Genomic DNA, 22,625 nt, shown 5'->3' with positions numbered 1-22,625 from the left:
CGAACAAAATACATTTAGCTATATTTGACTATTTTCTTGGTTCCTTCTAGGGAAATCAACAAAGCTTGTGTACCTTTACAGTCCCCAACATGTGGAGAAAACAGAACACTATTTTGGCCTTAGATACCTGTGATGGAAAAAAGTTATGAAGGCTTAAGCACAAAGGGGCCGATTACGATGGCGGTCGGATCACAACCCACGGCTCATTAGTTGCAGTCCAACCGCCATCTGCTACTGCGATCTGACAGACGCATTAAAATGCATGGGGTCGGAGGCAGCAAGCAGAGGTACCATTTGCGGTGCTTCTGACGGGCTCAAGAAGCTTGGCAGTGCATTGGAAACACTTCATAATCCCCGAATAATGGCAGCTACGCCGTTGGGATTATGATGTCAGTTTCCGACAGCCATTCCATGTCGACCTTTCCAACATGGAAAGGCTGTCGGAAAGCAACAGTGAGGTCCCATAGCAGGGCCCCTTTCCCTCCTGGGCCTCCACACTGTGGCCCACCTATGGTGCCCCCCTGAACATCCCTGCACCGTGTGGCAGGCATCAGAGGTGCTTGCCACATGGTGCAGGGATGTTTCAAAACCTCCATTTCACTATGGCAGCTTGTGCTGCGGGCTTTTTCTGCCCACCGCACAAGCTGTCATAATGAAATGGATGTTTCCACATTGGAATGTCAGAACCGCCGACCTATGGTCGGGCGGTTCCAGACCATTACGGTCGTCTGGCTGACATCGTAATTAGGGCCAAAGTGACTTAAACATTAACAAAACAAGGGTTCAGCACTGGAGGTTGGAGGAGGGGTGCCCCATAGAAAATCCTAGTCCACAAATAATCATTTTAAAATATTCATCTGATTTTGTATTTTTTCACTTTTTATATGATAAAAAAATGAAAGAAACTGGTATAACTATGAGTCTAGTCTTAACTTCTACTTTTGAGAAGTGGATAAGATATACTCTATCCAAGCAATATCATAGAACTCAGCAAAAGCAATGCAAATAGATTTGCCTTTTTTTGCACCAGTGTAAGTTTAAGCTTGGAGACACTCCTCTTAGTTGTCCCTTAACCATCTCCTACTAGGCTGCAGCTACAATAATAAACCTGAATAAAATCTGAAAGCAAAACTAACAAGACTCTCATTGCATAATGTATATTTATAATTTAGCATTTTTTTTTTCTAAAACCAGTTGAGTTTCCATGATCTCTGCCACCATTAAATACATTTAAAATATTTCCTGTTTTACCATTGCAAAGTGTCTGACGTGTACATAAAATGGCAACACATTATACTGTATCCTGACATCTGTATAGCTGGACGCTTTCAAGCACCTGTTTTAGGAGGCAGGTGCCCTCCAGAGGTAAATCTGGCAGCAGGTCTGGCATAAAAACATCTGGTTCAATAATTATGTTTGGGGGAGTTAAGAGCCCAGATCCATCACAGACATGATACAGTCATTAGCATCCCATTGTACACTGTGAAGTCAGCTGGAGTGGGCCATATGGCAAGCTGCTCTAAATCTTCTGACGTTGTTCTTAATTAACATTTGAATAGAGTCGTTATCCGGGAGAATGGTACCTTTAGTTTCTCAGAGGCTACCTGGGTAATAGAGAAAATGTTGCCAACTGTAATCCAGTTTTTTTAAACATGATGTTTTTTATGATTAGTTAGAAAAAAAAAGCCAAGCATATGGTGTGAAGAGATCATCAAACTGCCTTGTGAAAAGAATACAAGCGGATGCTACCTTTTTATGAGATAATCACCCCGAGCACAATAATTCAGCAAATTAAAATAACTCATCCATGTTGTGGAATGGGCATAAACAAACCACCTGTGAGAGCTATAATATATATTCCATATTACAAAATTATTTAAGGTTGAGAGAGATGTAAGGAGTGGCTACAACAGAAATCCAAAACCACTTGAAATTCAGACGTTAAGGTACTTCTTTTATCTGCCATACCGACATAACTTAATCTTACTTCCCACCCCTGCAATTGTTTGTGAAATTGGAAATGAGAAGTGATTGAGAGATCGAGGGCCTGATTTACATAGGCAATTTAATTTTTTAGTACGTTTACACTTTGGAGTAAGTTTACTACTTTCAGTATTCAAAAACTCTGGGCCCAATTCACCAAAGTAATCTGAGACAAAATCCTAACTTTACGACTTTTGGTATTCACAAAGGGCATTTAGGAGTAGTAAAGTTAGGAATCCTAACTTTTCTACTCCTAAATGCCCTTTGTGAATACCGAAAGTTGTAAAGTTAGGATTTTGTCTCAGCTTATGAGTAGTAAAGTTAGGATTCCTAACTTTATTACTCCTAAATGCCATTTGTGAATACCAACAGTCGTAAAGTTAGAATTTTGTCTCAGTTTATGAGTAGTAAAGTTAGGATTCCTAACTTAAGTTAGGATTCCTAACTCTACTACTCCTAAATGCCCTTTGTGAATACCAAAAGTCGTAAAGTTAGGATTTTGTCTCAGATTACTTTTGTGAACCGGGCCCTCTGTGTCTAAATTTACTACAAAAGTGTAAATTACATGCCTCCAACCCCTAAGTATTGCAATTTATTTCCCCTTGTGTGGCTGGATGATGTCCCTCCCTAAACTTCTCCATGACCATCCTTCAATCACCCTTTCCCCTCCCTAATTCCATCCACTTTTGTTGTAAGTCTGCCCCTTCTTTAAGCCACTTCCCTGTGTCTCTGCCACATTTTCTAATAAAACCTATACTTACTTGTGAGGCGAATCCGCATTTGGGGCAAAGGACTCGGCACACTTGAGTATAGGTAAAGTGGGGGCATAAAACGCGACACGTAGTTTGTTAATTGCAATTTGTATTATGATTTGTAGTCCTATAAAACATACTACAAAGCGCAGTTTGTGAATCAGGACCTGAGTGTGGAAGGGTTTCTGGGATTGTGTGCATATGTTGGTGGAGTGACAATGAATTGAAATGTGGATTGTTCACTTGTTTCATTGTGTGTTGATCTATTAGGGGCTCTACTATTATTAGTTCAGGTAGTGAACTGGCACTACGATCTTCACCAGGAAGACTTGCAAAACGCATATCACGTGGTTCATGACAACAAGGGAGATAAATGGAAAATCACACTTAGAAAGTTTGGCCTCCATGTTTGAGTTTTGATGGAGAGACAAAAAACTAAAGGCATTGTCAGGGTCGAGACTAATACATATGGAGGTATGATCGAGGTACCAAGAGTTGCTTTCTTCAAGGTGACTATTTTTCTGTTGATCAGGAATGTCCAACCTTGAGAGAACTCCCCTGTAAGAAACAGGGTTACTGTTAAGGGGGGTAAAACCCTTCTCAAGCTGCTACCACAACTCTTGTCAGGGTGAAACCTCAACTTAACCTGTGCTCAGCCCTCTGGTAGCTTGGCACAGAGCAGTCAGGTTTAAAGTAGAGGCAATATTAAAAGTATTTAGGCAGTACTTTAAACAGTAATAAAGTGAAAACACCACAATAAAAACCCACATCAATTTACAAAAATAGAGCAAAATCTAATAAATAAATCAAGGCCAAAATGACAAATTCCAATCAGTAGAACCGGAGATATGCAATTTTAAAGATGTAAGTGAAAATAGAGCTAATAAGCCCAAAGTTCCACTGGGTTGTCCATGGTCTAACCCAGGTGTCAGCAGCGGTCCGTGCAGGTAAGTACGGTGTTTGTCGAAAGACAACAGGATAGCATTTTTTTCCCTATTCCTTTGTGTGTCTTCTCACCCCCCCCCCCCCCCCCCCCCCCACCCACTGCGCTTACCTGCATGGACAGTCGCTGAGGAGTGATTAAAAAGAAAGGTTTGGGCCTGACATAAGGTTTATATTGCCAGGTCGACATGGCAGTTTGAAACTGCACACACAGGTTGCAGTGGCAGGCCTGAGACATGTTTCGAGGGCTACTTAAGTGGGTGGCAGAATAAGTGCTGCAGACCCACTAGTGCAAAACAAAAGACAACAAAAAATCTCAACTGGTACCATTTAAGAAAGACAGTTAAAGATGCATGTATAAAGCATTGCAATCAAGAAAAGAAAGACTCTCAAACAGTAAATTTTGAGAAATTTGCAAAGAGCATCTTGTATTAGATACAATTAATAAATAAGGAGTAAACAACATAAATGAACAGGATAATGTTACAGTTGTAGCAGCACTGCAAGCAAAATCAATTAGCATAAAACAACCCGAAATTGTACTTGGTGCTCGGATGTGTATGTGACAGAAAGAAATAGCGACGCAAGTGACAAAGTGAGATCAGCAGGGGACGGCGCAAAGTGAAGTGAAAGTGAATAAATATACAATGAAATCAAAGGTTCTGGTCTCAATTATTAACAATAAGGAATCGACCTTCTCATTCAATGCACCGGACCCTGGCTGATTGAGGCGCCCTGCGCCGACCCTCTATTCATTAGATTTCCTGAATTGCCGCGCATTGCCCGCAACTGGATTACATGTTCTAATTTAATTACCACAAGATCCTGACCCTGCATTTCGTAATTCGAATTGCCGATGTACCAATTCTGTCACAGTTTTTTCATGCTTGCCGGTTAACCTATTTCAGCACCGCCTGAATATTTCAACCCGGTCCTGATGATGATCCTAAATAAACTGGATCGAAACGCCGTCGACCTGTCAGCTCAATTGATTGTGCAGCTTTTTCTTATGGTTCTATGAACAACTGGAACATTATTCCTTATTGTTAATAATTGTATATTGTATATTTATTCACTTTCACTTCACTTTGCGCCGTCCCCTGCTGATCTCACTTTGTCACTTGCGTCGCTATTTCTTTGTGTCACGGACACATCCGAGCATCAGTTTTTGACAGTCAACAAATATACTTAATTTTTTTAAACTGTGCCCCAAAGAAATTTTTAACAAGGACAAATGTAACAGTAAATCTGTCCAGGCCTCTTTGCTAACAGACAGGTTGCACTTTAAAATAACTTATGGGGTTAAGGCAACTACTGGCGAAACCTTGTTGTACCCCTAATTTTCTAGAGTATAATAACAGGAAGATAACTCTGGTGGATAACGCACTTGCTGGAGAGATCTGTGTGTAGTTATGTCGTAGGTTTGACTCATTATAAAATAACAACGAGGGTTAATGTGCCTGCAGCAAAGCAGAACATTTAACGTGCAGGTCGCTGATTTGTATTTCATGACGATAATTCAGGTGCTAATCTTTTTGTTGCAGAGATCCTTGTTTTACCTGCAGGTCATGGGTTACAGTCGTTGGGTTGTAGCAAAGTCATTTATGAAGCGGCATCAAGGAATGCAAACTGCTGGAACGTTACTGTGTCTTTTTCAATCTTCCTTTATCCTAAAAGTTGCTAAGAAATGGGTTTATTTTAATAGTAATAAAGACTCATCAGTACACAGAACTCCAACCACTGTGTCCGGTGAATCCCACCCACGTTTTAAATCCTGACTTTGTGTTTCTCGTCAACAAGCGTTCTTAACATACAATGCCAACCAACTAGAGTATGTGGCTTAATGGCTAGAGCGGCCGACCTTGAAGCTGGGGAACCAGGTTCGAGTCTGGCAGGAGGCTCAAACATCCTGTGAATTTGTGCAAATCACCTAATCTCCCCGAGCCTAAAAAAGACTGTGTCCTTGTGTGAGGTAACTGGTGCTGATGGTAAGCGCTCTGATACCTTCGGGTCGAGTTCGCGCTACATAAAACTGCAAAAAAAAAAAAAAGAAGACCAGTATTGAGGGTATGCGACTCGTACACCTTGTAACTCTGTCTTATGTAACACTTCCTATACATTGACTTACTTGTATGATTCACTGACCTTGATATAGTATCTGTGTGATGTGAAGTGCTACGACACCCTACACTGGGAATACATACAGATAACATATCTAATACTCTTACAGGCATGTGTATTTCTCACATACAAGAGTTGGAGAAGTCAAAAACCTGCCTTCCAATCACTGTTTCACTCTTAATCAGTCTTGAAATTCCAACAAGTTGAATGTCCTTGTTTCCCTCCATAGAATTTGCATCAAGGTGTTAGGCTACTGGTAGCTTCCAGCCTCGAGGAACAAAGGGAATGGTGATGGTCCTTGTATTTGCATTGGGCTCAACTCTACATAAAATAAAAGCCTCCTTCAGCCCTGTAGGTTGCTGCTCTGGAGCGTGGTCTCTGCTGTATGTGCCTTGGTGTCTGCAAGTTACACCAGGACAAGGTCATTATATTTCACAGGGGCCGGCCTGGACCAGGATCAATGATAGCTGCTCAATCTGGGATTCGGCTGGACCTCCTTCTTTTCCTGCCTCAATGTGGGAGGTAATCCTCGTCGAGCAGGAACAACATTAGGCTGGCTACACATAGGGTTTAAGTTGTCCCTGCACTAGTCCATCTAATGAACACTCCTTTCAAGGAGGGTGAGGGTGAAATAGCTGGGACAACAGACACTTCCCATACTTTATACTTGAGACAATGACACGTAGCTGCATATAACTCAACCTTGGGTTGTAGATGAGAGTACGCATGTCATTTGAAGATGGCAGACGATGTGGCTGTATGAGGGGTATGCCCTCAGAAAACTATGCCATCGACTGAACCACAGATGTCTCCCCACCGCGCATTGAGAAGCTAACAGGTGAGTAGTTGCGCTCTACAGGAACCTGATTGATTGATACCCAGGAAGGTAAATAGTCGCTGATGTAAAATCAAGAGAGGGATAGCCCCACAAACAATATTGAAGCAGCCGGCCTTCTTATTGCGCCTCCAAAAATGCATTTGGTGGGCAATGAAGAGTATTCAAAGACGAGGGCTTCTATGGGGTTTAGCTCCCATTACAGGGGCACGGGAAATGCTAAACATAATGGTTATGCGTGTACATCACTCTGACCTAGCAAGGGAAGGTACTGGGTAATTGAGTGTTATTGCTTCCTGTGTGGTTGCCTCCACAATAGCAGTGACCCACCAAACTATGAAGGACTCAGGGTTCCACATAAGCCCCCACCAGACAATATCGGATCTCAGAGACACTTTGAGGCTCCAACATTATAGTCACACACACAGTACTTGCACTTCTCAGGGCATGCCGCATTCTCTAGAAAGGATCATTTGTTGCCTATGGAACTGAAGACTCAGCTATAGGCATACAATCAAAAGAGGCAACTGAACATTATTTTTATGAGAAAATGGGATCAGTTGTCTCAATGCTAGTACTGTGGGAGGACTACAAAGTGGTCCGAGTGGGAGCACTTAAGTAATGGTAAAACAGAAAAGACAATGGCCACCTAGAGAATTGAGAGTGCTAGGAGAGGAACTCCCAAAACAAGAGCGGAAATATGTACCGGCACGCAACTCAGGCATGAGGAGCCAACAAGAGCGCACGAAAGAGCATGATCGAAATAAAGCTAGCAAAGCAGATGAGATTAACAGGCCTTCAGCCTCATTCCTCTCTATATTCATGGAACACCTCAGTGATTTGCAATATCCTTATAATGTACGGCAGGGGATAATTAATCCCATAAATATCAGGCCACTTTAGCTACCCAGAAACCAGGATAGACGTCTTCAAATTTATCAGGAAATTTAAATTAAAGAAATGGCATTATTTTAAAAACTCCAGAACCTGCAATGAGATTGAGAGAGGAGAGAATTTAGGAGAGGAATCCAACAATACTGAACTTAGGGCTTAAGATCTCCCCACATTATTAGTTCTACAAGAACTATTAGTAGAAACCGGAGTAGAGGAGAGCACCTCACTAGGCATTATAGATGTTAACCTTCACTACTCAGCTGCCACCAATTTTGAACCTAAACATATTTTCATGCCTAACAGTGCCCATGATAATATTGACACTTTCCACGATACAGTCACTCATGATCTGATCCAAGCGAAACAACATAAAAACAGAAAGAGCACACACAGTAACTTATCTTTTGCCCAGAGACAGATTATAAAATCACTGGCAGAAGATGAAACATTGGTCATACACCCAGCAGATCAGGGCGGAAACATTGTTATGTGGGACAAAGAGGTGTATAGGAAAGAAGCATTACGACAACTTGAGGATGAAAGATTCTATACTAAGATAGGCATTCAGAAATACAACAATAATATTCTCAGTTTATGGAACAGCCTAGAACAATGGAAAGACAAAGGAAACTTACTATGAGAAGAATACTGTTATCTGAAGCAAGACTATCCCAAACTGCCCATTTTCTATCTTTTACCCAAGATCCACAAGAAAGCACTTACACCGCCAGGAAGACCTATCGTGTCATCTATTGGAAGTGTGTCAGAGAAAATGTCCAAATATGTGGATCACTTCCTGAAACAGTATGTTGAGACACTCCTATCATACATCAAGGACACAAAAGAGTTTTTGTGTAAATTGAATAATATTGTGTGGGAAGAGGACTTCCTATTGGTCACGATGGATGTTACTTCATTGTACAATATCATTGACCACAATTCAGGGATCAGTGCCTGTATACACTTCTTGGAAAACACACCCATGAGATACCTGGAACATACTAATGTTCTTGCGGAAATTATGAGATTCTGTCTCTGCAATAATATTTTTATGTTTGATGGTACACTGTACAAACAAACACCAGGGTCAGCGATGGGTACGTGTTTTGCTCCCAGTTTTGTTAATCTGTTTCTGGGAGCATGGGAGCAGGAAATTAATAAAGATGAAACACTCACACCTATGTTCGAACAAGTGGCAGTATGGCTCTGATACATAGATGACCATTTTGTCATCAGGAAAGGCAGTGAAGACAGTGCTAGGAACTTTGTAAATAAACTGAACGACAACAGGTGCAACCTCACACTGACACACACCATGAATAGAAAGTCTACTAAATTTCTAGACGTGATGGTGGAAGTGGATGAGGGAACTAAGAAGTTACAGACTAGACTACACCGTAACATTACAGTTGGCAACAGTTTACTCCATGCCCACAGCAGTCACCCTGACACTTTCAAGTGGAGTATCCCTTTTGGGGAATTGCTGAGGGCAAGGAGGAACTGTAGCACAGACAGTCTGCACGAGGACGAACAAAGGTGTATAATCGAAAGATTCGAGGAAAGAGGATATCCGATGCGGGTTCTCAATAAAGCAGTCAGGAGAGTGAAAACTATTCAGAGGGAGGAGACTTTACAAGAAAAAGTCACAAATAGTGTCCAAACAGAGGAACAAAACACCATGAGAGTTATCCTCACATGTAACTCTGAATTGAGCAAAATCCATAGAATACTTGCAAAAAACTGTAATATTCTGGTATGTGACCCCATCATAGGACGTGATTTACCTTCAGGCCCATGATCACTTACAAGAGAGGGAGAAATTTAAAAGACCTCCTAGTGAAAGGTGATATAACTAAGAAACTACAGGGTCTACAAAACACTTTGAAGGGATTTTTCCCGCGCGGACACTGTAAGGCTTGCAGCAATAGTCACATGAAAAAAACATACATAACCCCTAGCAGTGAGAAAAACATAAAGCAATTCCTCACATGTAGCTTCAACTTTGTTGTTTTCGCTCCGGAGTGCCCATGCAACCTGAGGTATATAGGGAGTACTACCTTTGCGGCTCTGAAAAGAGTGCTTGAGCACTTGAGAGCAATAAACAACAAAGATAGTCACTATCCAGTTGCTAGGCACTTTGAGAAATACCACCTCTCGAATAGCTCACTCCTGAAATACTACATATTGGAGCAAGTGAAACAGAATCCTGCAGTGGAGTGGTGTGGCTCACTGGTTAGAGGCGGCAGACCCGGAAGCAGAAGTCGGCCCGGGACCAGGGTTCGATTCCCGATGCTGCAGGGTCTTGGGCCAAGGTCAGCGGACACGATAATTCTCGCCTCGGTGCCCACTCTAACCATGGATCCCACTCAGCAACTCTGGGCAATAGCTTGCTTAATCTCCACTTACGGCCCAATCAGCGCCGGGGATGCTTGTCTTCACCTTGGAGATGCCCAGTAGGGACCATCTCACAGGGAAAGCCAGGATGGGTTCCCCAGCAGCACACAGCGCCGGGACACTCTTCGGAGTAGCTGCGCGCTCAACAAATACAAATAACATAACATAACAATCCTAGAGGAAGTAATAGAACGTTGCAACTCAGGCAACGCGAATCATGGTACATACTGGACTTACAAACCAAGAGTCCTATAAGTCACAAACAAGATGAAGATTTGGGGATCCATCTTCATGAAAACTGAACTGTGAACATTGTTTTCTTGTTTACTGTTACCCCGTTTTCCACTACTGTCTATGCTCTATAGAGTCTAATCTCCAGTTGGGAGATACATCTGTACATTTTTTCATTGCTGTCGTATCATCTGGGTAGACACTTTAACTGACTAAGAATCTAGGCTGACATAAGAATAGACGTGTTCTATCAACCTTAGTCTACCTGTATCTAGACAAATGTTTGTTTTTAACCTTATTTTAATCTGCACTTTTGCTTTTTCTTTTATAGGAGGAAAGGAAGGGGCCTTATCCAGGAGGGGTAAGAGGATCTTGGTTACCTACCGTTTTCTTCATGACATCACATCATCTTGAATGGACTACAGCACGAGATAAGACTGTTGATTTTCTTTATTAAGATAATTGTTACATTGTAACTCACTGAGCCGATTGGCCTAGTTTTACTTTAATATTTGAATACATTTGAGAGGGAAAACTATAGGATGAATTTGTGAGCTTCAGCGTAGTTTTGCATACATCTGTGTGGGGACACTTAATCTCTCCTTCTGTGAATAGAAGAGGCTGTCAATCTTGTGTCGTATTTTCTACATAGCCACTTGGCAAATGAAGATGTAACAATACACAGACCCTTATCCCAGCCGCGGATACATTGCCAGTAGGATAGCCACTTAGGCGCATGAACCGCAGTATTTACTTACTTTAATTTAGTAACATTATGCTTTATATTCTGTTGTAGCGTATCCAACAGCACATTACGCCCAGAAGCCACTAGGGCGCTACTATTTTTACTTTGCACAAAACTTTATTAACAATCAGTCCGTACACTAGTTATGCGACCACCAGCTTGGGTTGTTGTTCCATGTCCTTCCGCAATTTCGGTGGCATGGTTACACTACGCTGACTGCCGCTCCACTACGCTACACGAGCGGGCAAGAATAAATACATAGTGTAATTACCAACAATAGTTGGGAGACACTACTTGACACAATCCGGCTTATGGCAAATGAAGGGCACTAACTCCCTTAGGTTTCGTTAGCCCCTTTTGGCAGCATCCATTGTTACAATCATGAGAAGTAATCATGAGCAAACTAACATAAATGTGTAGAGGAGAGTATGGATTGATTTGTAAGTTTTAATGTACATACAGCACTAATCTACTATTACAAAATGGATGCCCTTTGACGAGATTTTTGCCAACATGGATTCCATTGTCCTATGTTGATTTCCATGATTTTGTATGCAAAACAGGTGCTGTTTCTACATGCCAGTGTGGGATCAAGACTGCCTTGACAGTCAAAACTTGTAACTTGCAATAAATCTATGGTATTGCAACAATCCTGAGAGTGCGATTACTTGGTTTCGAATAATTTTATTGATATATATATATATCCACCACCTCGCTTACCAAAATATTGTAAGCACGAGCCACACCGATTCCAAGTTTACTTCAATCTGATTTATTACCCGGGCACAAACAGACGTGTTTCGAGCACAACAGCTCTTGGAGATATATATATATATATATATATATATATATATATATATATATATATATATTATCTACTGGCGGTCGCCAGTAGATAGTTATAGTTAGGACCGTGTTTCCATAGGAAATCTGAAAATTCTATTTTGAATAACTTTGGCGCCGGTTGACGAATCCTCGCGAATTTTTCAAAATAGGTGGGGCGCTCCGCTCCGCTCCTACCCTGAAAGTTTCGGGCTGATTAGTCAAGCGGGGACCGAGAAAAAAGGGGGGTCCCAAAACGCGTTTTCTCCATGCATTTTTCCATAGGGACCTTTAGTCCAAGGTACAGCCCGAACGGCTAAACAGAATTACTTGAAATTTGGCAGAGAGGTAGTCTTCAGGTCAGGGATGTGCCTTTTGAATATCCGGAGTCAATCTGTTCAGTAGTTCCAGAGAAAATTTCAGTTAAAAGTACATATATATCTATAAGCGCGCACCGTGCGCGCACGGTGCGCGCACGGTGACGTGCGCAAGCGCAATTCTAATTGGTTGTTAGATGTCAGTAAACATTCGAATCGGTCGAAATCAGGAAGTGTCGGCCACCATTTTGTCTCTCGCAGTCTGAGGCAGTGAAAAACAAAGGTGGAGAACGTGAAAAGGGGGCAGGGTGGACAGTTCCTGACCCCCTAGCCTTTGTCAGGGGGTCACTGACAAAAAAGCGCGGGGTGCGCGCAAGGCACGCACAACGCATCGTGGGCGCTCGGTTCGTGAAGCGCACCGAGTGCCCACAGCGCGTGCACGGTGCGCGCACGGTGAAAAACCTGAAAAAAAAAAATATTAATAAATACATAACTTAGCATTTAAAAAACCGTACAAATTCACTTAAAAAAACCATAGGTTTTACATACGTTATAGTTAGGAATTAGCATTTGAGAAACCTTGCAAATTCACTTAAAAAAACCATAGGTTTCACACATGTTATAGTTAGCTGGACATTTCCCTCGTAAAAAACCAATGAAATTCCCCCGTTATAGTTAGTGCAGGCAACTATAACTCACGCGACCGCAATCCTCTGCTGATGACGTCAGATATTACATCACTGTATTTAGACACCTATTTACCCATGTCTTCTTCCATTAATCTTTAGCTATACATATATTACAAATATTTATTTTTCAGAAAGACACATATGTAATCAGTGATGTAATATCTGACGTCATCAGCAGAGGATTGCGGTTGCGTGAGTTATAGTTGCCTGCACTAACTATAACGGGGGAATTTCATTGGTTTTTTACGAGGGAAATGTCCAGCTAACTATAACATGTGTGAAACCTATGGTTTTTTTAAGTGAATTTGCAAGGTTTTTTAAATGCTATTTCCTAACTATAACGTGTGTGAAACCTATGGTTTTTTCAGTGAATATATATATATATATATATATATATATATATTTAATGAACCAATCGTTCACAATCACCATGCTATAATACGTTATGAATGAACACTGGATACACTCTGGATTCCAAATAAACTGGGGTAAATATATGATATACCTGGTTCAGACCTTGAGCATAGTACTCAGTGCAAGCATTCTCCTGTCGATAGTCAACGACAGTTTCTGATTTCTGGCCCAAAAACAACCCTAACCAGACTTAGTGATGACATGAACCACTGCACAGGGCTTTTATTCTCGATACTGACCAGGACACGGGGTTTGCAGAATACATAATGAACCCTTTTCGTCTGGGAAGAACCATCAGTCCAGGTTGAAGGGGTAGCCATTTGTGAAGACACAGACGTGCATCTGCTGTTATCTTGACAGTGGCATCGTGTGTTTGTGGTTGGAGGCATTTATTTTTCTCTGTCGAAAACTGTTCTGGGGTCCAACATTAGTGTGGAGATATTCAGATGTTTAACAATGTGAATTAAGGTCGAAGGATAGGCAGCCCTTCTGCTGTGGGGACTTAAATGAACGACAAGGAGACAAAACACTTGTGCAACTCATTTTAGCGTTACATTTATTATTTTATTCCGGTATCTGTGCTGCATGACTTTAAAATATATTTATAAGACCCGTAGGATTTTGTGACACACTTTCTTTTGAGCAAGATACCATTATTAAAATAGAGAGAAACAGTGCCTTATAGTGACAATATTCTAATAATTGTTTGTAATTTCATACAGTTATTGCACAAAACCTTTGTAGAGTTTCCCCCTTCCTTTCTTCTTCCGGAAGTGAAGTTACTGGTAGCCCGTCATCTTCACTAGGGTGGGGTACCTGGTACGATGGGTCATGCACTTCTCCCGGTCGATGAACAGACTGTTCTCCTTGATGGCTATCTCCTTCACAAAGGACAGCCTGGTGTCCTCCATGTTCATCAGCGACTGCTCCGCCTCCTCCAGCTTCTGCTGCAGGCAGCGGATGGACCCCGCCAGCTCCTCCACCTCGTTGACCAATCTGAAGTTTGAAGCAAACAAAACACATTTGCAAAAGATTCTAAAAAACTCCATGATAGCAGAACAATAAATTCATTTGTGGATGTGAAGTGTGATGGGATAGGCTCCCTCATCACCCCAAGTCCTCACATACAACTCAGTTTTCAGTTCTCCTACGAGGAATGTCCCTCCAGTGGCCTCTTGTGAGCTAGTGCCCAATACAGAGAGCTATAGGGCTTCCTGTATGACCATTTTAGGTGGGGTTACATAGGACCAGAGGGACAAGGGCTGAGGTTTTTGGCATTAGCATCTGTCTGTCTTCAATGTTCCAGGTCTCATTCATTAAGTGAGTTCAGTAAAAGGCAACACTCATTTGTTTATAACCAACTTTCCTAAAGCCCTCTCCTAATAGCGGGTGTAAGTATCCTCACTCCTTCCCCATAGCTGGCTATTTTGTCTGTTCGACTCACTTGGCTATTCCTGTCTTGGGTATTAGAGTCTTGTGTACTAGACAGCGCTTGTGTACTAGTCTGTTGCAAGATATATTGTCAGCACACAGTGGACTTAGAGCCCGCTTATTGATTATCAATGGTTGGCTTTGTTGTCACTCTGATTTATTTCTTATTCGTTATCTTGTGTGGGTTGTACTTCTTCTATGTGCATTTGCCCCTCTCCTTGAGCATGGAGAATGGCTTGTTTCCTTCCCCTGCTCACTTTCAGCCGCTACTTTTTTCAAAGATTTATCCATGTGGTGGTCCCAGTCCTCGAGGACGAGCAGTTCGTGGCTTTTCGAATCACTGTTGTAGAAGTGCATAGATTTACCCCAGCCTGACAGTACAAGTTATTTGCTATGTTGACTACTCTACAGTAGCATGATGTAGGAGATGTTTAGGAATTTAATGTTGAGGCAGAACCTGCTTGGGAACTCTCTGTTACTTTCAGTTTCTTGCTGGTTGGCTTACAATGTGGAGTTTTTGATTGCTGCAGTGTTCTTCTACACACTTCCTACTCACCTCTCCATTAATGCAGAGAATGGGAGACAAACTCATGCACCAGACCATGAGGGACATTGTGAATGCAAAGGAAGAACATCCCTTGGGCTTTCTAAGGAGAGAGAAAGTGATAACACTGACAGATATGAGAACTAAGGCCACTGCGTTTGTTCATGAGTGTCAATTGGTCTCACAAAAGGAGATGGGTTAATAACATTGTTATTGGTGGCAGCGAATGGATTTGGAAATTCGTAACTCTGTGCCAGATGTAGAAAGCATTTTTCAAGTCCCTAACGGCCCAATTCACAGAATCGGGCCATTTCTGACCTAAAAAATGAATTTTTAAAAGTACAAACACCAAATTGTGATTTGGGAAAACATTACCGAAAAACAATTTGGGTTTGCGACCAAATACTGATTCGGTATTTGGAAGGGGCATGTTTAGGGTGTCCCTTCCAAATTCCAGTTCGTAGTGGTATGTATTAACAGTGGTCGAAGAGGGCAGGATCGGCAGGGCACGGCATGCCCCTACTTCTTCAATTCAATAGATTCCGTTCCCCTACTTTTTGATTTTAAATATGCGTCCCAGGATGGCAGAAATAGCCAAGGCCTACAGGTAAGGCTCGGCATTCATGGCCGTTTGGGGACAGGCAGGTGGGCAGAGAAGGAAAAGGGCTCTGTCCTTTCCTTCTTGCCCATAGAAGACCAGGACAGTCACTGTTCACTTCTCCTGCTCTGCCGCTTCAGCTGCCCCCTCTCTCTTTCTTCCTCTTTCTGTCTAGCAGCTCTTCCTCACTTACTGAAAACCGTGACTTCAAGAAAGGGTGCTCACCCTCTCTTTCCTTCTTAAGTTAATTTGTTCCCCTGTGAAATCGATCCAAAAAAGAAAAACACTTTTGCTGGAAATTTCTTTTTCCTGACATTTTTCTATTCCAAAGTGCAGCCTAAGGACTAAAAGGTTTAAAATATGAAAAAGACATAAATAACTAAATAAAGCAAGAGTGGTAGCAAAGTGGCCAGATTGATTTTATTCACACCTAAACACATTAGCACCACTTTACAGAGTGTGCCAGCGAAGAGCTACTTTTGTTTTCTTGTCTTTCTTTGAAAAACATTGTTTTTCACAGGTGGGGAAGTGCACCAATCCTGGAGGTACTGCAATGCCTGATTGATGGGTGGATTGGAAAACAAAATGTGTACCATGGCTCTGTGTTCATGGATGCAGTCTTTTCACCAGACTGCTTGCATGTTGTAAGGATATAAGCAATGGACACTGAAACGGGTTCCTTCCGGGCCCGGTAGTCATGTCCTTAACTTTTCAGGCAAAAGCACTCACTGATTTCTGAATAGTGAGTGTAAAAGCGTTAAGGTAAGCATGTTGTTCCTGCTTACATTTCACATGCTTTTCTTAATCTTTCATTACCTATGAGTGTTTGCTTTTTCCAGGATTGTTGCTTTTTTTTCAGGCAGCATATTGTTCTTGTTTACCACAAAAAGAGCTGCTCCTAGTGTGATGACCCTAATACAGTTACAAAAACATTGTGAGTGAAGACATCTCACAAAAAGTGACGGACTGGTCTCACACACCACCTGGTGTCATGCTTCATCATCGGCCAGTCCTCGCCCTCTAAAACCTTCGTTTGATAGAGGGCGGGCATACACCTGACGACAGGGATGCACTTCTAAACTACTAAGTGGGGCCCCGTGAAAATGTGAGTGAGATTAAAAATCATTATAGTTATCAAAAATCTATTTTAATGTGGCTAGCAACTATATGATACTAAAATCAATGGACTATTCATGTGACATGTGACACTCTATGTGTGTACACAGTAACAGAAAATTGTAAGAGTGAGATGACTCTCACTGTTCTTACCATAATTGCAAAAACGACTTGCCCCATGGGGGGAGGGGGAGGGAAAACTCCTGTTGTCCGGTCTGAAAGGGAAAAATATGCAAACCACAAACTGCGTGAAAGAAGGTTTTTTGAAAAATGGAGGGAAACCTCCAAACACAGATGGAAAACACCCCCACACTTGCACAAAACCGGATCAAAGGATCCTGGTGTATCTCTCAGCCCAGTCACACTCTTACTGTCTTAGGGAAAGTTTTCCTCATGCGTCCTAAGTGGCTGCTCCCGGTCCTCCCGAATGTTGAAGTGAGGGAGTGGTGCAGTCGACTTTATAGTGCAACTGTTTTTGTTAATTGGTGGTAACGATGTGAAATTAGCCGAAAAAGTGCCTCCCGGTGTGTGGGTTCCGGTGTCCTATGCGATCGTGGGATCGATTTAAGCTGGTGAAGGCCTGGTCTTAAGATGGCGGCGGCACGCGTCCAATGGTTGTGCAGACGGAGCGGGACGTGCCCTTAAAAGGGGCGTCCGGGGCGAGGCTAAGGTGAAGGAAAGGTGTTGCGTGACTGGCTGGGGGAGTGCGCGCATGGGTGTAAGTATCCCATGAGTTCTGGTGCCGCCTGAAGGTGGGATGGGTGATAAGGAGGCGTTGTCATGCGTCCGAACGTGACGCGTGACGGCGTGTGTGGTTGCCATAGTGGGCAGTGCGGTGTCTGAAGTCGAATTTCTTGACTCAATGTGCGCTGAAATGCGTGATCCAAAGTGGGCCGAAAAAAGCACTGATTTTAAACTAAGAAAGGTCATGGATAGGTCATGGGGAAGTACCATACCCGTAGATATGATGGGTATTGCCAGCACGTGCACATTAGGAGTGATGTTAAACCAGTGATGGGTACTCAGGAAGCGTTGTCATGCGTCCAAACGTGACGTGTGACGCGTGTATAGTTGCCATAGTGAAGCGGTGGCCTCGGGGGGAGTGCGGTGTCTGTAGTCAGTATCTTTGACTAAGTGTGCGCTGTAAATGCGCGGTCTAACCTTGACCGAAAAAAGCACTGATATTGAACTGAAAAAGGCCATGGATAGGTAATGGCGAATTACCGTAACCGTAAATACGATGGGTATTGCCAGCACGTGCACATCCTAACTGATGTTAGAACGGTGAGACCCTAGTGTAACTTGATGTTATGTAACACAGGGGGGCAGTGATGGAAATGTGTGCCCCTAATTCTTGGAATGGATGTCCATAGAACGGCCTTGTGGTAGAGCCATGTGTTATAGGAGAGAGGTGGTCACTGGTGGCTCTAAGGGGTTCAGTGGGAGTATTAGTGATAGGTCGATTTTTGTAGTCCTGCTGTAACTATTCAATATTCATGATCTTGAAGAGGCAGGGAGGGATTGTTGTATAGTGTTTAGATCGTAGTCTAATATCATCGTCCCAACTGTAGCCACGGAATGTCATCATTAAGGCACTTATCATGGGACCGCAGGCGATAGACCCATCTTTGTTCCCTCACATGTAGGGCTTTTGCGAGGTCAAATTTGTTTTTTTTCATTACCTCAAGAATGGTGCATCTGAGGTCTGTGTCATTGTGATTTCTTTCAACGAAATGACGTGTCAATTTAGTGTTTGTTTTCTTACACCTGATGGTGATGCGGTGTTCGCTAATGCGGACTTTTATTTTTCTGGTTGTCATGCCTTCATATTTAAGGTCGCATGGACATGTTATTAGGTACACAACGTTTTCAGTGTTACAGTTGCTGAATGTTCGTAGTTGCCATGGTTTTCCGGTGCCTATGTTCACTTCTTTCGTATTGTTGGTGAGAGTGCAGGATGTACATCCGCCACAGGCGAAGTGGCCCACTACTCGTGGTTGGTCCCAAAGTCTCTGTTGTTCTTCACCATCTGGGGTTGGCATTTTGGCATGTACCAGTTCATCTTGCAGGCTCTTATTGCGTTTAAACGCGAACAATGGTGGTTCCCACTGTTTTCCAGCGCTGTTCAGGATATACCATTTCTTCCTAATGATTTATTGTACTGTATTGGAGGCTGGGGTGAATGTGGTGACGCACAGTGTTTTCTTTTGTCACGTTCTCCAATAATGCTTCCCTTGGATTATTTCTTGCTCGTTTTCTAGCCTTTCTCACCATTTTTTTAGGATAATGATGTTCAAGGAGTTTCTCTTCTAGTTGTACTGCCTGTTCCTCAAAGGTATCCTTGTTGGAGCAATTCCTCCTAACACGTAGGAACTGTCCTATCGGTAGGTTTTGTCTTAAGGCCTTCGGGTGGTAGCTCTCATATAAGTAAGCTATTCTTATCGGTGGGTTTGTGTTGTACTTTGGTTGCTATCCCTTCGTTGGTCAGTGTGATATCCAAGTCTAGGAATACTGCGTGATTCTTGTTGATTGTGTGTGTGAATCTAAGGTGTCTGTCTTTGGTGTTGACCCATTGGACAAATCTTGTTGCATCCTCTTCCGTTCCATTCCACACTATCAGCACATCGTCTATGTAGCTTTCTATGTAGGACACTGGAAGCCACACACCGGGAGGCACTTTTTCGGCTAATTTCACATCGTTACCACCAATTAACCATACAGTTGCACTATAAATTCGACGGCACCACTCCCTCACTTCAACATTCAGGAGGACCGGGAGCAGCCACTTAGGACGCATGAGGAAAACTTTCCCTAAGACAGTAAGACTGTGATTGGGCTGAGAGATACACCAGGATCCTTTGATCCGGTTTTGTGCAAGTGTGGGGGTGTTTTCCATCTGTGTTTGGAGGTTTCCCTCCATTTTTCAAAAAACCTTAATTCACGCAGTTTGTGGTTTGCATATTTTTCCCTTTCAGAGCAGACACCAGGAGTTTTCCCTCCCCCTTCCCCCATGGGGCAAGTAGTTTTTGCAATTAGGGTAAGAACAGTGAGAGTCATCTCACTCTTACAATTTTCTGTTACTGTGTACACACAGAGTGTCACATGTCACATGAATAGTCACTCACCTTTAATGAACCAATGCATGCGTTGTTTCTTAATGTGTTTTACATGTTCTCTTGACCCAAGTCTATTATTACAAGAATGTATAATTTCTATCGTACTTTTTCTAGGCTTCACATTTGGCAGCCGTTTAGGAAGTGGAGAGTGGCCTTTGCCACACCCGCACAGTGGTATCTTCTTGCCACCTGTTGGTAAGAACGGAGCCCCCCTCTTTACACTTAGGTCCTGATGAATGCCTTGGACCCACCTGGGCCGACACGGCAGAAACATGTTGACCACTCACAGGACGGCTAGGGGACAATAAATCACCCACTCACCGTCCATTGATTTTAGTATCATATAGTTATTAGCCACATTAAAAAAGATTTTGATAACTATAATGATTTTTAATCTCACTCACATTTTCACGTGCCTCCACTTAGTAGTTGGGAAGTGCATCCCTGTCGTCAGGTGTATGCCCGCCCTCTATCAAACAAAGGTTTTAGAGGGCGAGGACTGGCCGATGATGAAGCATGACACCAGGTGGTGTGTGAGACCAGTCCGTCACTTTTTGCGAGATGCCTTCACTCACAATGTTTTTGTAAGTGTATTAGGGTCATCACACTAGGAGCAGCTCTTTCTGTGGTAAACAGTTAGTAGTGGAGGCTGCTAGCTCCTAGAACCCCACGCCTCTTGTTCCCTTCTCCACGCACCATGGAGTTTCTCTGTGATCATATAGCATATTGCTCTTGTCTAGTGCGTAATTTGATTTGAGTCACATCCAGGTGTTTATAGCATGGCACAATTGGGTTGTAGTTGAAGGCAGTGGGGCAGTATGGGGTTCAATGAGGTAGAGGATGTGGCACTATGGTCAGAGCTGCTGAATTTGGAACTGGGGAACCAGGTTCTGCCTTCATGACCAGTTCACCAGACCACTCTCCTGAGGCAGCACATTCCCGTGCTAGACCTTAGAAGCCCTGATGTCTTAGCACCAGCAGGTGGACCCTAGCGATGGCAATTGTAGGTTAACCTTGATGCCTGACCACCACAATCCATACTGAAGTTCACCTCCAGTCTTGTGGGTGGGCCTATGAAGCAGGACACCCTAGAGCAACAGTGGCTCTGTCACTGAGGTCATAGGACCCTTGAGAAGGGCCATCCCTAGGGCGCACTGTGTGCTGACTTTGGGTGGGGACGTCGTGTTTGCAAGTATATCATGGTTTTAAAAGCGCTTGCCGCCTCCTTCCTGGCTTCCAGCAATTTTTTGGAAACAATAAAAATATCATGATATTTCCGGTGATTAATCATCTTCCTAGAGAGAGATTGGAGTTTTGTGTAGTGGATGTTTTGACTCATGGAAAGGTAGCACAGAGGGTTAATGTGCCTGCTGTAAAGAACATGTACCATGCAGATCGCAAAGAGCACATAATGCAAATTGGTCAGTGGGTTACTGCTTTTGTCAGAGAGATCCTTTTGTCACTTGCAGTTTATTTGGCGCTGTAAATCAAATTAAATGCATCTGAGAGAGAATGTGGTTATGGGGACTCGAGGGGCATTGTTAAATGGTGGTAATGAGAGAATCTGTGGCGGTCATTGGGGGGCACCAACAAACATTGTTGCACAGGGCGCCACCAGTGCTAAAGCCGGCCCTGCCCTTGAGGCCAGTCCACCTCACCCGTTGGTACCTCCATTGGCTTTGTTTCAGCAGTAGTAGCTGCAACTCAACAGGGTTTGGCAATGCAGGATTTGCATGCATACCAAACTAAGTTCGCAAACTTCACAGTCTCTCTGATTCATGCAGAAGCACTATAAACATGTACTGCCTGATTTGAGGCCACTGGAATTATGCAGCAAATGAGGACAAAATTATGCTACATTGTTGACTAAATTATGCAGCAAAAAAAGGCTGCAGCATAATGCAGTAAATTTTCTGATACCTTATGAACTTTATTATTTTGACATTTTTATACATGCTAACTGTCTGTGTAAAGATTTTGCCTTATTAGTACCAATGTAACATACATATGCAGCAGTGATCAGTCAACCTTTGCAAAGGGCCATCCTCTTTGCAGCAACACAAGTCAAAATTTTTAGTAACTTCTGATCTGTTTGAGCTACAAACAATTTATTAGTTAAAATTGTCAGATTATGCAGCAGATGTTGTATTATGTGGCAAATATGGCATAGCCATAATTATATATAGAAAACATTTGCAAGCTAGAATAATTTGCCATTCATGTTTGAACTGCTCTTGTGGAAAAAGGTAGGAGATATGCTGATGACGGAAACTGCATTGCTCAGAGACAAATGGCTTGTGCTTCCACTTTTAAGCGTATTTGGGACAATCTGTGCTTGAAAACATATCCCACTTTGTGAATGTATTTTAATGTCAGTAACTCATATTAAACATAAAATAATCATGTGTATCCATTTGTTGAATTTAATTACATAGTAAGCTGTTACTGGGCAGTCAAATGCCAAACAAATACTAAAAATTGGAATGTTTTGTGCATTCTGAGCACACCTCTGACTCCGCCCATTGATCAAATCCTTGGGTCATTCCCACCCTCTTATTCTCCGCCAATAGTTCCCCCACTTTTTTTCCTGCACTTCGACCACTGGGTATTATTATTAGGTGCCTGAAATGACTCTGCAAAACATTAATATTTTATAAACACCTGGACAATAGGTTTAAGCA

General features: G+C 42.6%; 1 protein-coding gene across 1 annotated transcript in view; it reads right to left on the bottom strand.

Annotated features, from left to right (window-relative positions):
- Positions 1-13,678: 13,678 nt before the first annotated feature.
- TEKT4 (tektin 4) overlaps positions 13,679-22,625 on the bottom strand; it is a 104,281-nt gene continuing 95,334 nt past the window's right edge. Inside the window, exon 6 of the mRNA XM_085629334.1 lies at positions 13,679-14,135. Coding sequence (XP_085485460.1) covers positions 13,919-14,135 — 217 coding nt within the window. The 3' untranslated portion in view covers positions 13,679-13,918. The remainder of the gene's footprint in view (positions 14,136-22,625) is intronic.

The sequence above is a fragment of the Triturus cristatus genome, chromosome 10 (assembly GCF_964204655.1).
Source record: "Triturus cristatus chromosome 10, aTriCri1.1, whole genome shotgun sequence".
NCBI lineage: Eukaryota > Metazoa > Chordata > Amphibia > Caudata > Salamandridae > Triturus > Triturus cristatus.
Note: the sequence above shows the minus strand (reverse complement) of the source record. Positions and strands in the feature narration are given on the sequence as shown.